This window comes from Amblyomma americanum, chromosome 4 (assembly GCF_052857255.1).
Source record: "Amblyomma americanum isolate KBUSLIRL-KWMA chromosome 4, ASM5285725v1, whole genome shotgun sequence".
In the NCBI taxonomy this organism is placed as follows: domain Eukaryota; kingdom Metazoa; phylum Arthropoda; class Arachnida; order Ixodida; family Ixodidae; genus Amblyomma; species Amblyomma americanum.
Genome location: NC_135500.1, coordinates 63,518,221 through 63,533,125, shown reverse-complemented (window position 1 = coordinate 63,533,125; position 14,905 = coordinate 63,518,221). Strand labels below are relative to the sequence as shown.

The 14,905-nt window shown below is 46.2% G+C and overlaps 1 protein-coding gene across 2 annotated transcripts in view; it reads left to right on the top strand.

The window, feature by feature from the left end:
* Positions 1-13,019, top strand: part of LOC144127989 (uncharacterized) — a 42,314-nt gene extending 29,295 nt beyond the window's left edge. The window contains exons 6-10 of one of the 2 annotated variants that reach the window (XM_077661026.1): positions 4,287-4,458; positions 4,946-5,230; positions 8,753-8,897; positions 10,784-11,041; positions 12,187-13,019. In XM_077661026.1, the coding sequence (XP_077517152.1) occupies positions 4,287-4,458; positions 4,946-5,230; positions 8,753-8,897; positions 10,784-11,041; positions 12,187-12,410 (1,084 nt within the window). In that variant the 3' untranslated portion in view covers positions 12,411-13,019. Of the gene's footprint in view, positions 1-4,286; positions 4,459-4,945; positions 5,231-8,752; positions 8,898-10,783; positions 11,042-12,182 lie in introns of both variants that reach the window. The other variant, XM_077661027.1, reaches the window with a different exon arrangement.
* Positions 13,020-14,905: the final 1,886 nt, after the last annotated feature.

The following is a 14,905-nucleotide window of genomic DNA, read 5'->3' as shown; positions in this document are numbered from 1 at the left end:
GATTATACGCGCATTCCTTGCCGGCAGCAAAAGCCGGCGGCTGACAGACAGTATAGAACGGAACATATCCTGATTACACGTTCTTATTACAGTCCTCAGGAGTTCACGAATGTAGAAATCACAATGACCACATCGCAGAGTCAATCGCCATGCAGGGTCAATCGTCTGCGGCCATACTGATACTTACTGCGTAGTAGACCAACACGCGATAACCCTTGAGTGCGGCGTGTCGTTTGATGAGCAACGCACGGGTAGTTTTTCCCTCCAATGTGGTGTCAACTGAAAGGCGTTAGATTGCGATCGCTCATCGCATGCTTTTGAGGATTTCTCGAAGCTTGCACAGCACACTTTGCATCAAAGGCACACGCTAGCGTTGTCGTCGTTGATGTGTTCGGGTGCGAGCACGATCAGCTGTTTGATCTGCGGCAGCCCTCAACAACTTCAGGTCGTTGTTTTCGATCTCAAGCGGCCTATTTCTGCCATACGCGTGCGTAGCAACGAGACGCAGCAGAACGCGAAGCTATGCAGAGCATCTGCTCTCCGTGATCCGAGTATCTTGCCGCCATAATTGCCGGCTGGCTGGATCCGTTGGCCGCCAGCGCATGTGACCATGATGCGCTTTCCTGTCAGGGGCGAACTTGCTGGCAGCCAGCGGGCTGCCCGGGCGTGGTAAATCGAAGAGGCCAGTGTGTATTGCCATCAATTACCACTGAAAAAGTGAGATTAACTAAGTAATCATTGTACGCACTGGCCAGTTCTCTTCCAGTTATAGTCCTTCCATCGATATACGGGGCGTTTCACCTAAGACTACAATTAAAAAAAAAATAGGCGTTATGAGTTAGAAGAGCGCTTTTTTAGGCACAGAATTTTCAGCGATGTAGCACATAAGAATACAGCTAATACGTGCTAACTAGAAGGCTGTTTATCTAATATTGAGTAGTTAACTTTTTATTATTGCTGTTAGGCTAATTAATTATTGAGAGACATATAGCCAACCGTAAGTAAAATCCATATCAGTTTTTAGAATTTCGAAAACGCGGTTATCCTCGGCGCTGTGGCCCAACAAATGTTGCTACATCGCGCCAAAAAGCATGCTTTTTAGAGGAGCTTGCAGGTAAAGCAACCTCTCCAGTGCACGCAACTCATCGAAATCGCCAAGATTTGTTAGGCCACCGGGCCGACGGTAAACGCGTTTTCGAAATTCTAAAATGTGATAAGGATATTCCTTATGAGGGCTACACGCCTACCAATAATTAAGGAGCCTAACAGTAATAGTTAAAACGTAACCATTGAATATAAGTTAACAATTTTCTAGTTAGTACTTTTCTGTATTCTGATGACTACACCGCTGACAATGTTGTGCCGAAAAAAAAAGCAATCTTCTAACTCCAAAAAGCCTATTTGTAAAAATTGTTTAGTCTTGCATAGTGACTGAAATTAGGGATCTACCGGTTCCAATTAAACAGCGTGTTTATCCTTTTCCATGTTTTTGCTGTGTCCGAAGCTGTCATAAAGACGCTGTTTATGTGATCTATCCTTGGAAGCTTAATTTTCTTGTTAAGACGATTACGGTATCGTTTAAGTTCTTTTAGTTGCTCAGGATCATGCTGGGCAAGAAATTTAGCGTACATAGCATATTTGATTTTAATTTTCTTACGTAGATCCTTATTAATCCACGGTTTTCGAACTTTTTGCGACTGTTTGCATTGTTTTGAAGAAATATGCTTCGCATAAGTTGCGCTAAATTTTGTTAGAAATCTGTCAAATTAAATATCAGCATCCTCTGTGCTGAGCACGTCAATTCAGAACATGTTTGCTACTTCTTGCCGAAAGTCTTCGAGTTTTGGGGCGAAATGCTTTTCACTAATTTAGGAGATTTATATTCGTCGTAGGGGTCTAGAATAGCCATGAATATTGGAAGATGGTCACTATACATCACAACACAGAACTCCGGCTTTTTTATTTGTTGTAGAAGAGCTGGTAAGAAAGACATCGATTAATGATTCAGACTGAGTAGTTATTCTTGTAGCCATGGTGATAGCGTTCATTAAACCAAAACTTTCAAACAGCCATTTCGTTTTATTTGCCATTGAAGAATTTATGAGCATATCAATATTTATATCACCGCCACAAACTACCTTCAATTGTTTAATGCTACTGTATTCAAAAACACATTGGAGATTTTTGAGGAAGTTTGGAATACTGCACTTGCAGGGCGGTAAACTATCGAGACAAGATAACTGTTCAGCAGAACTGGCATCATTTCACAGTCACTGTCCGAACGCGTGAGGGCTTCAATGATATCGCATTTGTACGTGTTTTCCCCGGTAATGATACACTTTCGCCGCGATGTGTGGTTCGATTGGAATAGCAAAAGTTGTAGCCTGGCAAAGTAAATACACTTTCGTCCGTACGTACAACCATGTTTCACTAAGCATTATCACATCGAAGTGAAAACTGACCTGACCAGAAAATACTTGAAGTAGTTCAAGCTTGTTTCTAGCCGATTGTGCATTTTAAAAAAAAAACTTGATCCTGGATAAATACTTTTTCCAAGATGCTTACTTAGGTCACTAGGAATAGCATACGTAGAAGGAAAGAAAGCGTTTTGCCGAAACTGGTTGCAGCCTATACAATAGCAGTCAAATCATCCTTGATTTTACAACCATACCCGACTCGCCTTCTGTACGCCTAACAAGGATTTTTCCGCTGCGGTGCCAAACAAAGTTGAAGTTGTTTTCTTTCGCCCATTGCTGCGTCAGCCACAGAAGTGATCGTGCTTTTTTGGTGAGATTTTCCTGAATGTACGTTCAGTATTTCTCCTTCCTTATTTATTTACGTTTTTCCAACCACCTATCCCTGAGAGTCTGCTGAGCGAAGCGAACGATTACACCTGACGTTTTGTCTCCTTTTACGGGCAGACGATCTGTGACAACCACGTCACTATCGTTCAGTTCTGTCAGGCCAAGGGATGCAGCAAATGCGTTAAATTTAAAAAGATCCTGCTGTTACGTCTGCTTTATACCATGAATTTCGAGATTCAGTTTTCTGTTTTGCCATTCAAATTTATCGATGAGTTTCTTAATGTTTTTTTATTTGTTCATTCGCCTAGTTCTTTTCAAGTTTTTCAACACACCCTGCAACTGTTTTCGTGTATTTTTCCTGGTTTCAACATTTTCCCGCTTTCCTCTTTTCCTGTAAGCATGGCAGTGGAGATATCGGTTTCCTGCCTGACACGCTTCCTGTTCGGGATTTGATCACTTTACCTGTGGAGGATTATAGTCCCTGTGCTGTCCCTATCGAAATTTTCCCGCGCATTTACATTCGCCTCTTCTGCAGCCTGATTATACGCTATGCCTCCATGTCTGCTAATGTATCGATTCAATTAAATGCTTTGTCGTAAATATTGAGGCTATACATATAGTTTGATTGGACTTTTCGTCCCTTGCTCAAGGAGCTGCTTTTCCAATGCTCTTCGACGCCTTTCTGCAATCAGATATTATATTGGCTCTTTAAGTACAGTTTGCTTTGTCGATACTTATATTTTTTTCTGCTTATTCTCTATGTCCGGAAAAGATAGTAATGACTGTTTATTGTTATGGGTTATTTTCTTCTTTTCATATATTTAGCCTCCTGCCCGTCCTGTGGTTTGGGTGATCTATGGGAAAGGCATAGGACAGGCATTACTTGAGTATTTGCTATTGGCGGCATGTCCCCGTACATCAGAACCCGATGAGAGATGTGAAACTCCAAATTGATCGGACGGTTCCTCCAAAGGTAGGAGGTAGTGAAACGGCTTAACTTGTGTTCCTCTATCTATAGGAATACTGGGTAGGACTAATGGCAGCGAAGAGCGTCTCCAAAAGATTGGCTCCCATTCTTACTCCCATCTTAAACGACAGCTGGATAGTTTTCTTGCAATAAAATAAGTTACTTTAGTCGCCGCCACGGTGGCTGGGTGGTTATGGTGCTCGGCAGCTGACCTGAAAGACGCGGGTTCTATCCCGGCCGCGGCGGTCGCATTTCGATGGAGGCGAAATTCCAGAGGCCCGTGTGCTGTGCGATGTCAGTGCGCGTTAAAGTACCCCAGGTGGTCGAAATCATCGGGATCTATTCACTACGGCGTCCCTCATAGCCTGAGTCGCTTTGGGACGTTAAACCCCCATAAGCGAAGCCAAACCAAGTTCCGTGAGCGAAAACCGTCATCTACAGAGTAGTCCGCTGAACAACTTGTGCACATTGAAAGCCTTCTGCTCCTAACGTGCGTTAACGCGCTTCCTCTTCAGGACTGTTGAGATGCTGTCTTCCGACGACGTCTTCCTAGGGGACAGCAACATCTCCTGCTTCTTCGTGTTTTCTATGTGGTTCTTGGCGCTCTGCGTTGGATCTACCATTGTGATCAGCAAGACGTGCCAAGCAGTGGCCATGGACACCTTACACATCATTGAAAATTTCAAGGTAATGGGTGATTTTGGCTGAATGATGTTGGCGCTTCTTTAACATTTCTCACTAACCTCACTCAATGACAACAAAAAACGCTTCGCTGTTGAGCTCCTAATGTGAGAATATTCGTGGACGCTTTGACTCACTCAATTAACACTGGGAACGTATCCGGATACGTACGAAGTATCAGCACAAAGACGGGAAGAAATGTAACAGCACAAACCCCAAGGATCACTGTTCTCAGGAGTGTTGCTCTTAAATTGCAGGGCAGTCAGACACCTCAGTATTTGGTCGTTGCAAAATGACCAAACCCGAGGCTTTACGTGGGGCCATGAGTGCGTCCGATGTATTTCGTACTCCGAAAGGCTTAAGGCATAATGAATAAAAGGAACTTACTCTTCATCTCACCCTGTGTAATTCGTTTCAGAAGGCTCGGGGAGCGTCACTTTGAGTGAAACAATAAATCGAACACGATTTTCTCTCTTTTGCCCTCTTCGCACAGAGCGTGGCCATGGCTAGCTTTCCTTCAAGACTGCAGAAAATACTGAACGCCGTGAAAACGCCCCGAAACTCATGCAGCGCTTTTCGGAGATCTCTGAGGAAGCTCCTGGTCGTTGGCGCTTCCATGCCTCCAGCATTGGTGGAAGACCTCACCAGAACGTTTCAGTTGGACGAGCTTCGCAGCTGCTACGGAATGACCGAGGCCGGTGGGTTCATCGCCGTTCCCCCAAAGGAAACGACCTACGGCGTAACCGTTGGTTTTCCAGTCTCTGCCATCAAGATAAAGGTAAGGTCTCGGATTAGCTTACACTTGAGGAGGGAACGGAAGAAGCTAGTTAAGAAGCCCACTAACGAGTTAGCGATAAGAGGCAAAATAGAGGAATTGAGGATATCGCTGCAGAACAGATATTCAGCCTTAACTGAGGAATACGATCTTAATGTTCATACAATGAACGATAATCTGGCAGCTATCATTACGGAGTGCGCAGTAGAAGTAGGCAGTTGGACGGTTCGACAGGATACCGGCAAACTATCTCAGGAGACGAAAGATCTGATCAAGAAACGCCAAAGCACGAGGGCGTCTAACCCTGCATACACGGTAGAACTTGCAGAGCTACCGAAGATAATAAATAAGGCGCAAGTGAAGGGGGAGGGGGAGCCGACATAAGGAACTTCAATATGGAGAGGGTCGAGCATGCTCTAAAGAGCGGAGGTAGCCTGAAAGCGATGAAGAGGAAACTGGGCATTGGTAAAAATCGGATGTATGCGTTAAAAGACAAGGAGGGCAATGTCATTAGCAATATGGATAGGATAGCCTTATGTGAAAATACCGGAAGATATCTATAGCAGCTGCAAGGCTACCATAGTCCTCCATAAAGTCAGCAATAAAATTCCGATAAGGAAGGGCTTCAGCCAAGGAGGTACGATCTCGCCAATGCTATTCACCGCCTGTTTACAGGAGGTATTCCGATGCCTGAATTGGGAACAGTTGGGGATAATAGTTAATGGAGAATGCCTAAACAATCTGCGATTCGCTGATGACATTGCCTTGATAAGTCACTCACGAGATGAATTGCAAAACATGATCAATGATTTAGACAGACAGAACAAAACGGTGGGTCTAAAAATTAACATGCAGAAAACCATAGTAATGTTCAACAGCCAAGCAAGGGAACAGCAGTCCACAATTGGAAGCTAGGTGCCGGAGAGGTAAAGGAATACGTAGGGCAGGTAGTGACAGCTGATTTAAATCATGAGAAGGAAATAACTAGAAGGATAAGAATGGGGTGAAGCACATATGGCAGGTTCTCTCAGATCATGAATAGCAGGTTACCAATATCCCTCGAGAGAAAAGTGTACGAAAAGTGTACAACAGCTGTATCTTAACGGTACTCACCTGCGGGGCAGAAACGTGGAATCTAACGAAAAGGTTTCAGCTTAAGTTAAAGACAACGCAGCGAGCCATGGGAAGAAATATGATAGGTGTAAAGTTAAGAGACCGGAAGCGGGCAGAGTGGGTGAGGGAACGAACGCGGGTTAATGACATCCTAGTCTAAATCAAGAGGAAGAAATGAGCTTGGGCAGGGCATGTAATGCGAAGGCAAGATAACCGCTGGTCCTTAAGGGTAACGGAGTGGATTCCAAGGGAAGGCAAGCGTAGCAGGGGGCGGCAGAAGGTTAGGTGGGACAATGAGATTAGGAAGTTTGCAGACATTAGGTGGGCGCAGCTGGCAAAGGACCGGGTTAATTGGAGAGACATGGGAGAGGCCTTTGCCCTGGAGTGGGTCTAGTCAGGCTGATGACGATGACAATGATGAGTATTAGAGTGGTCGTCACACTAAAACCTTGCCGATGTCGGAGGCGTAACTCACTGATTGGTCGAGAGAGGTGATGGGATCTTGTGGCTTCATCACAACCTGCCCACCGTGGCACGTGGAAACCTGGCCACCTGATTGAGAGCAACCATGTCCATCGTGGCAGCTAGGTGGCAATTAAATTATTGTTTGGTCGAGAGAGGTCACGTGACCTCGTGACGTCACCATAACGTGCGCACCAGGTTGTGAGCAACATATTTTCTCGGCAGCAACCTAGAGAATCGAAATAAAAAATAAGAAAAAATGACATACAAATGTCGACACCGTCACAGCAGAGCAGGCAGCTGCTACTGCGGCTAGCAGTCGGAATATAGCGGGTGATGGACCAACAGCTGCAAAAAAAATGATGACACGAGCACCCACAGTAGAACAGATGCTTCGACACACGTGAAATCAAATGCTATCGCAATCCACTCTTAATGTGGCTTAAGCGTTGCTAGCTTTTTTCTCTCTTTTTCTTACGGAACATGGCATAACTTACAGCTTTGAGTGTGAAACAGTACTCCGTCAGTGCAACCTCTATCACATAAAACACCAGACACTTCTAACAAGTGCAGCTTTAAACCCCACTTCACATGCTGAAATCCCGCGAATTCTTTGAAAGCAAGCTGATTGCACCACAGGAAAGAAAACAGCTCCAAGAGTAGCGGATGCAAAAGAGTGGCTTCATTAAAGTATAGCGGATTTCAGCGGTGGACGCAGTATGTTAGCGCTTTTTTTTGTTTTGCTAGTTAACTTCACGAGCTGCTCGACAGCCCTAAATCCTCCCTCTCCTTTAGTCAACGGGGACATACTGCGAGTTGTAAGAGCGTTGAATGCGCTTCAAAGATCGAAGTTATCGGCGGAACTCATGCACTCTGAAATCGTACAGGGATCCCGTGTGCTGGTATACTAACGTTTATGAAAAAAAAGAGAGTAGACCACTGAGCCCAGGGCAATGTTTTATAGCATCCATGCTCCTAGCAGTGGCGGGATGGGCCGAGTGGGAGAAGGTTAGTGTATTGCTTTTAAGGGACTAGTTGGCTCTGCATGTTCATTTGCAGAAGGGCACTAACATCTGAACAAGGAACTGCACACCATGAAACAATGAAGCTGCAACTTCGGATCAAAACAACGGTGAAAAACGACGCGGAATAACTGAGCGCGTACTTTCAGCCGCAACATCTGATGAAAGAGCAGTAGACGGCGAAAAACGACTGGGAACAACTGAGCGCGAATTTTCAACTAGAGCTGCTGAACAAAGAACTGGACGCGACGAAAAAAGACATCCAGTTTTCCGTCTTTCATCATGTCCACTTCCTTGTTCAGAAGTCAGTGCACTCCCGCAGACAAATGCAAGGTTTGTTGCTATTTAATTTTCGGTGCCAACGCTGCACAATGCATCACGAGGCACCGCGTAGCGAACGGCTTTTGTGTCACACGCATGAGAAGTGGAACGTGAAAGCTTTTCACCCTTGCTCTTGTTTACAAGTCGCTGGGCCATAATATTATGCTCTTCCAGCCATGGAGCTTCTCATTATTACCTAGAGGGAAATCTGGAATGCCGGGAAGGCACTTTGTTATCTACTGCTGGACAGAATACGTGTATTCTGGCTTTGGATCAGCAGCTGCGCCGCGATGCTCTCGTCTGGGAACAGATAAATTATATTAATTGGGCGTTCATCAGTTGTTAATGAATTTAACTCAAGCGTTGGGCTGGTATGGGAACTTTCACATCATTCCTTCGAGGTTTTCCACGAGGAGAGTCGTATTGTTGCGGCTGAATCCACTTTTCGTGCCCAACGGTAGCCGAGCCAAATACGAAGTCTCATCTTCCTGCCATTCCTGCGCCTCTACGTGGTGGGTGAGGTGCAGCGCTCTCTGCTTTCCGTCTGAGTAATATGTAGAAGCTTCCAGCCACTTGTTTTGCCACGTCTAACTGACGGAACCAACAGATAGTTGATGCAGTCCACGGCAAGGCTCTGGGACCGATGGAGTGCGGAGAGGTGCTTTTAAATACGCCGTACGCTGGTTCTGCTCCCCGCGCGGACTTCGATGTGACGGAAGACTTCACGGATGGACAAGTGTGGCTTCGCACTGGTAAGGGACTACGAGAACGTTTTTAGCTAACGTAGGTGCAGCTAGGACAGCTGCATCTACCGCTACAGCTTTACAGCGCATATAAAGCTGCATTTAACCGGTACTCACCTGCGGGGCACAAACGTGGAGGACAACGAAAAGGGTTCAGCTTAAGTTAAGGACAGCACAGAGAGCCATGGAAAGAAAAATGATAGGTGTAACGTTGAGAGACCGGAAGCGGGCAGAGCGGGTGAAGGGAACAAACGCGGGTTAATGACATCCTAGTCGCAATGAGGAGGAAGAAATGGGCTTGAGCAGGGCACGTACTGCGAAGGCAAGATAACCGATCGTCCTTAAGGGCAACCGAGTGGATTCCAAGAGAAGGGGCAAGCGTAGCGAGGGGAGGGGGGCAGAAAGTTAGGGGGGGGGGCGGATGAGATTAAAAACTTTGAAGGGATACGGTGGCCGCAGCTGGAAAATGACAGGGTTAATGGAGAGACATATGAGAGGCCTCTGCCCTGCAGTAGGCGTAGTCAGGCTGGTGATGATGATGGTGAGGTGAAGGTGCAAAAGAGCAGCTGATTGCTTTCATAATAGCATACATCAATTGTCCATGCACCGTAGTTGCGCAAAGGTTTTTGATGTTGATGAGCAGATGTAAGAAATTACTGATTACGACAGATTATTGATATACTCCATCTATGGCAGTAAATGTAAAACTAACGGGAAAGTCGCACTGGCCGTACTTACATACCCGCCTACATACTCGGCTACTGATCCCAAGTACCCGGGTTCGAACCCGACCGCGGTGGCAGCGTTTTGATGTAGTCGAAACGCTAAGGCGCCCGTGTGCTGAGCGATGTCAATGCACGTTAAAGATCCCCAGGTGGTCGAAATTATTCCGGAGCCCTCCACTACGGCTCCTCTTTATTCACTTATTATTTCGCTCCCTCCTTTATCCCTTCCCTTGCGGCGCGGTTCAGGTGTCCGCCGATATGTGACACAGATACTGTGCCACTTCCTTTCCCTAAAAACCAGTTTTCAATTTTTTCGTACTTACATAACGGCGGTACTGATGCGGTGTCATGCTGTTCAGACTACCATTCGTATAGTGTTGACATGGCACTCGTTAGACGAGCACCAGGGAACTAGCCCCCGCGGTGGCTCAGTGGTTACGGCGCTCGGCTGCTGACCCTAAAGGCGCAGGTTCGATCCCGGCTGCGGCGCCCACATTGCGATGGAGGCGAAATGTTAGAGGCTCGTGTACTCTGCAATGTCAGTGCATGTGAAGGAACCCCGGGTGGTCTTAATTATCCGTACCCTCTCCATTACGCCGTCTCTCATAGCCCGAGTCACTTTTGAACGTTAAACCCCCTCAAAACAAGAACCAGAGCACCAAATAACTACGACATACCTGAATTCATTCAATGTGTGTTACCTGAAGCTCGCGAACCGCTGTTTAGATCATAGCTAGGCGTAAGGTAATCCCCTAGTATGCAGTGGAATTGAAAAAAAATAGGCTAATTTCCATTATTGTATGCCTCTGCGCAGCTATATCCATACAAAAGGAAAGCTGTTCTTGGGGCTTCGTATTTAAAGGAAAATTGTGCCTGGGTTGGGTCGTGGAGGTGTCTTTCACTCTAGCGGGCAAACAAACCAGGACGGCATGCAAATGACGAGGCGCGAACGCACACTGAGCTCTGATAGACTGGTTTAAAAAAGAAAAATAGGATCAAAAGAGCCCTGGTAAACACGAGATAAGAAATTCAATGGCCCATTCTTGCTCGCATATATAACAGGTGTCTTGTAGCCTCGCAAGGCGCGAGTGACGACCAAGTCTTGGACTTTGCTTTGCTGACAACGTACACACTTTGAGTGGCGGGTCCTTACCGTACCTCTCCTCTCAGGCGACCTTGGTTATTACGACCAGGACGGCAGGCTTTTCCTGTGCGGACGTCTGAACGCGGCGTTCAATAGCCAGACGAGGAAAGTGGTCCCGTCAGAAATCGAGTTGTGCCTACTGGGGCATGCGGCGGTGAAAGAAGTAGCCGTGCTAGGAGTACCCTCTGCGGACCATGACGAGGCTCCGGCCGCCGTGGTTGTCCCGAAGAATGGCTACTCCGCCGACCAGCTGCTTGCCGAAGACCTCAAGGTCTACGTGGCCGGTGAGGCTTCTATACGAAATTACGCCTCCAGTACAGCCTCTTCGCTTTCCCAGCTTTGTTGCGGGCTACGTAGACGGCTTGCAGATCCAGTGTGCCCTCGGGAACTTAGAACCAGAACGTGCTAGCGGCAATCCCCTCCGTTCTGTTGCTGCCAAAAATCAATAACGTTCTCATTAGTTTACTGTCTAAGATTCGTTCGCGTCACATCGTCGCCGGTAGCCGCAGACCGCCGCTTCTGGCTGCTTCCTGGCGCCGACGACGGTGATTACGTTTGTGCGCGCCCCCCCCCCCCCCCCTCTTTAAACGGAAGGCCGTGAACTCATCCCCGGTGTTTCGAAAAACTTGGCAGCTTTCTTAACCACATTTTTAAAGGAGATGCGATAGCATTTGGAAGTTGACCCACCCCAAAATATTGGAAGCAGGCCCACCCAATTTAAGGAATCAAGGTGGATTAGTGGGTCGTATTAGTATAGCCCCATAGAATATAATTCAATGGAAAGTGATAAAATACTCTAGTCCTCAGATTTTCAAACTTGCTTTACGGGTACTTGCAGCTTCACAATCCTCTCAATTAATCAGAGAATTTCGTTAGGGAGAAACTGAAAATTTTTTTGTGAGATTACAACGTAAATGCTGTGGCATTTATTGTAGGAGATACATTTAGGCTGTCTCTCTAGTGTAATGAATGGCAGAGAAAGAGCTGATCGTTTGTCGAAGTGAAAACAAATGTGCGTACGAAACGAGGCGCACACGGCAGTTGCAGCTACATTCTTTACTGCCTTCTGTGAAAGGTGCTGACGCAGTAGAGGCCGTAGGAGTGCTTGCAGCACTGTAAACATTTTTGCAATGTTAAGCATTTTCTTTTTTTTTCTCCACTGCCACTAACGTTTCTCTGCCAAAACGCCGCGCATGGCTGCTGCGTTCATCGCGAAAATATCGCACCGTTCAAGCTCAATTTTATAGCATAATCTCGCAGGCACAACCCGTTATAGGCAAAAAAAAAAATGCAAGTTTAAGCATGCATGCCATTTCTATTCATCGCATTCACATCGCTGAGACATCCAATGCCTCGTTTCTTCCTCTCAGTGTCACTATATTGTGGAGCGAAATTCCGTGAAACACGTTTGTTTCTTCGCCGCAGACAGAACTGCCTCCTACAAGCACCTGCGCGGAGGAGTGTATTTTGCGGATGCCCTCCCGGAGAGCTCCCTGGGGAAAGTCAGAAGAGCGGGGCTTCGAGATCTGCTCGGCACCCTGCGTAGAATGGACGGCGCCGAATGCGGTACCGACGAATGCCAATACTAGGGGCAGCGCCAGTTCTGACGCAGTTCACGGGAGGCTGCACGCTTCTCAGCTACAATTCCTTTGATTATTTGCCCCTCCTTTGATTTTTTCCCTTCGAAATGTGCTGTTGTCAAATATAATATAGAACACGTGTAACCACATCTGAAACTTCAGAGAAGGGGAATTTATTCATTCAGCAGAAATCTTCCTTTCCAGTGAACTACAGCAGCAAACACGCACTGGTTGGCTCTGCGAGCAATTCTACGGAAGTGACGTGGTCGTTGTGTAACCTGCAGCTGTCCTAGCTAAGAGGTCGGACGTGAAGCAAGGCGCTCGCCGGAAGCGCTGTAAGAAGGCCAAATACGGTAATGGCCTTTAAAAAGGATACGTAAGGCATACGCAAATAAACGGAGCTAAATGTAGCCGTCATGATGAGAAATGACTTCCAAATGGAAGGGCACATTCCGGACTCGACGTAACAGAAAAGACCGGCGCAATGCTGGCTGTCCCCGAGGAAAGCTGTTGCCTTCTCTCCCGCTCACCACCCAGTTCGGAGATGGCCTTTGAAACTGCGGCAGTGTTGAGGGGGGGCCATGCGTGTGCGAGGAGGGACTTGCTCCCTGGAATTCTGGGGAGCACTTCAGTTGGCATAGCACGGGTTTGAGATGCTTACAGGCACGGTGTATGCCAGAAATCCTTTCCTTAATAATAGAGATTTATTCATAATAATAGAGATTTATTCATCACAACGATGAAAAGGGCCGAGGAAAAAAGCCAGCGAGGCTTGACGAGCCCTCGGCCCCTACATATACAAAGGCATCAGCGGAACAAAGAATACATATTGTGCAACAGTATCACAATAACAAAATTAGTACTACAAACTTTTGATGCAAACACTGAATAAAAAGGAAAAATGAAAAGATTATAAAAGCAGACTAATTTTTGAAACACAGGAAATGTTTACAAAGGTCACGGATCGGCGTACTAATTATGTCAATATTTTTATGATGTAACGTGTTTAGGTGTTTAGGCAACTGGAAGGCAATCATTTGTAATCCGTAGTTTGTTCTTGGAGTTTTAGTCTGCCACGGGGAGTGTTGTCTAGTGTTATACAGCTTCTCGCTCGGCGTTAGGGAGGCCAGTCTCCCCAAATAATCAGTATGACGAAGTAGCTCCTTCTTATATCTCGAAAGCAGTTGAAAACTATAGATGTCAAAAATTTTCATAATACATGCATCTTCAAAGTACTGGTTTGTATGCTGGTTGAAACTAAGCTTTATCCAAAAATATGCAATTGAACACGAGAAACTTTGCTGAGTAAAGGCTTGTTTTCCTATTCATACTTCCGCATCTACAATTGGTCAATTTCATTCGCTCACCGTCGCTCTCCAGATTCTTGTCTTTAACATTTTTAATTTTTATTTCCTACTTTTTCTTACCAAAACGGTTCCGAACTTCCTCAAACTAGCTGTTGATCATGTTAATAAAATTGCTAGCAGTCTATTTTGTTATTCTGTGGAAGAAGGGAATTAAGCTCACTCATCATTTCAACAACGATGACCTCTAGGTCAGCATCACCTTTCTGGAACGGTATACCTTTCCTGTCACTTCTGCATTTGTTCCACACCTCCTCGACTTCAATAAAAAAAAATAATACCAGAGAACCTACCCTGAAGATGCCAATAAAATGCACGCATATTAAAAAAAAAACGCGAAGAGGCCGTTACGCCCCTACGCAACATCAATCTCTTATAAAAATGGTATATAGACGGTCTATATCTTATAGGCTCTATTGCCTTCCTATAGATATTTCTTTTTGTCTATTCATAGTGAATAGACTGTCTATTCCCATTCCCTTGACTTGTTGTTTCCAGATTTTGCCGCTATTTATTTGGTTGAGTTTCCAGCGGTGGTTCGTGCTCTGCACAAGATCGATACCGAAATCTCTCCGCGGTAATAATAATTACGGACTCATTATCCTTATGCAGTTCCCTATCCGCGTCTGCCGAATCGCAGTCGTTTCGCATATTCAGGTTTCTGATGCCGCCTCATGTCCATTTTGTTTGCATTACTGTACGCAGGGCCTTCATTTCAATGAATCAGCTGATGCTTTAGCGAAGGCAGCCCTGAGTGGTCCAGTCGTTGACCTCCTTCCAACCTGTGCGTTCATTACGGCGGCACGGTTTCGTACGTACACTTTAATGCGAGAATTTGGAGCACCGGCGCTTACTTTCTTGGATGATTTTCGACACCGTCTGCTTCCTTGGACGAGTAAAAAATTGGCGGTGGTTCAGCTCTGGTTAAACCTGGAGTGACGCGATAGCTACAGCTGGCCGAGTGGAACTTGGTCACGTGACCATCCACGTGATCAGCCACGGCGCCGCGCCGCCGGCAGCTGCTCCGTACCACGTGACCAACCACGTGACAGCGTGGCGGCGCAGCCAAAGGGTGGAGGCTCGAAATGCTAATGTAGCTATCGCTACAAAATTGGCGATCTCGCAAACTTGAAGTTTCCTTCACGCGATTACACATTATCGTGTGCCACAGCAAAATTTTTACCCCTACAGGCCTGGTCTCGCG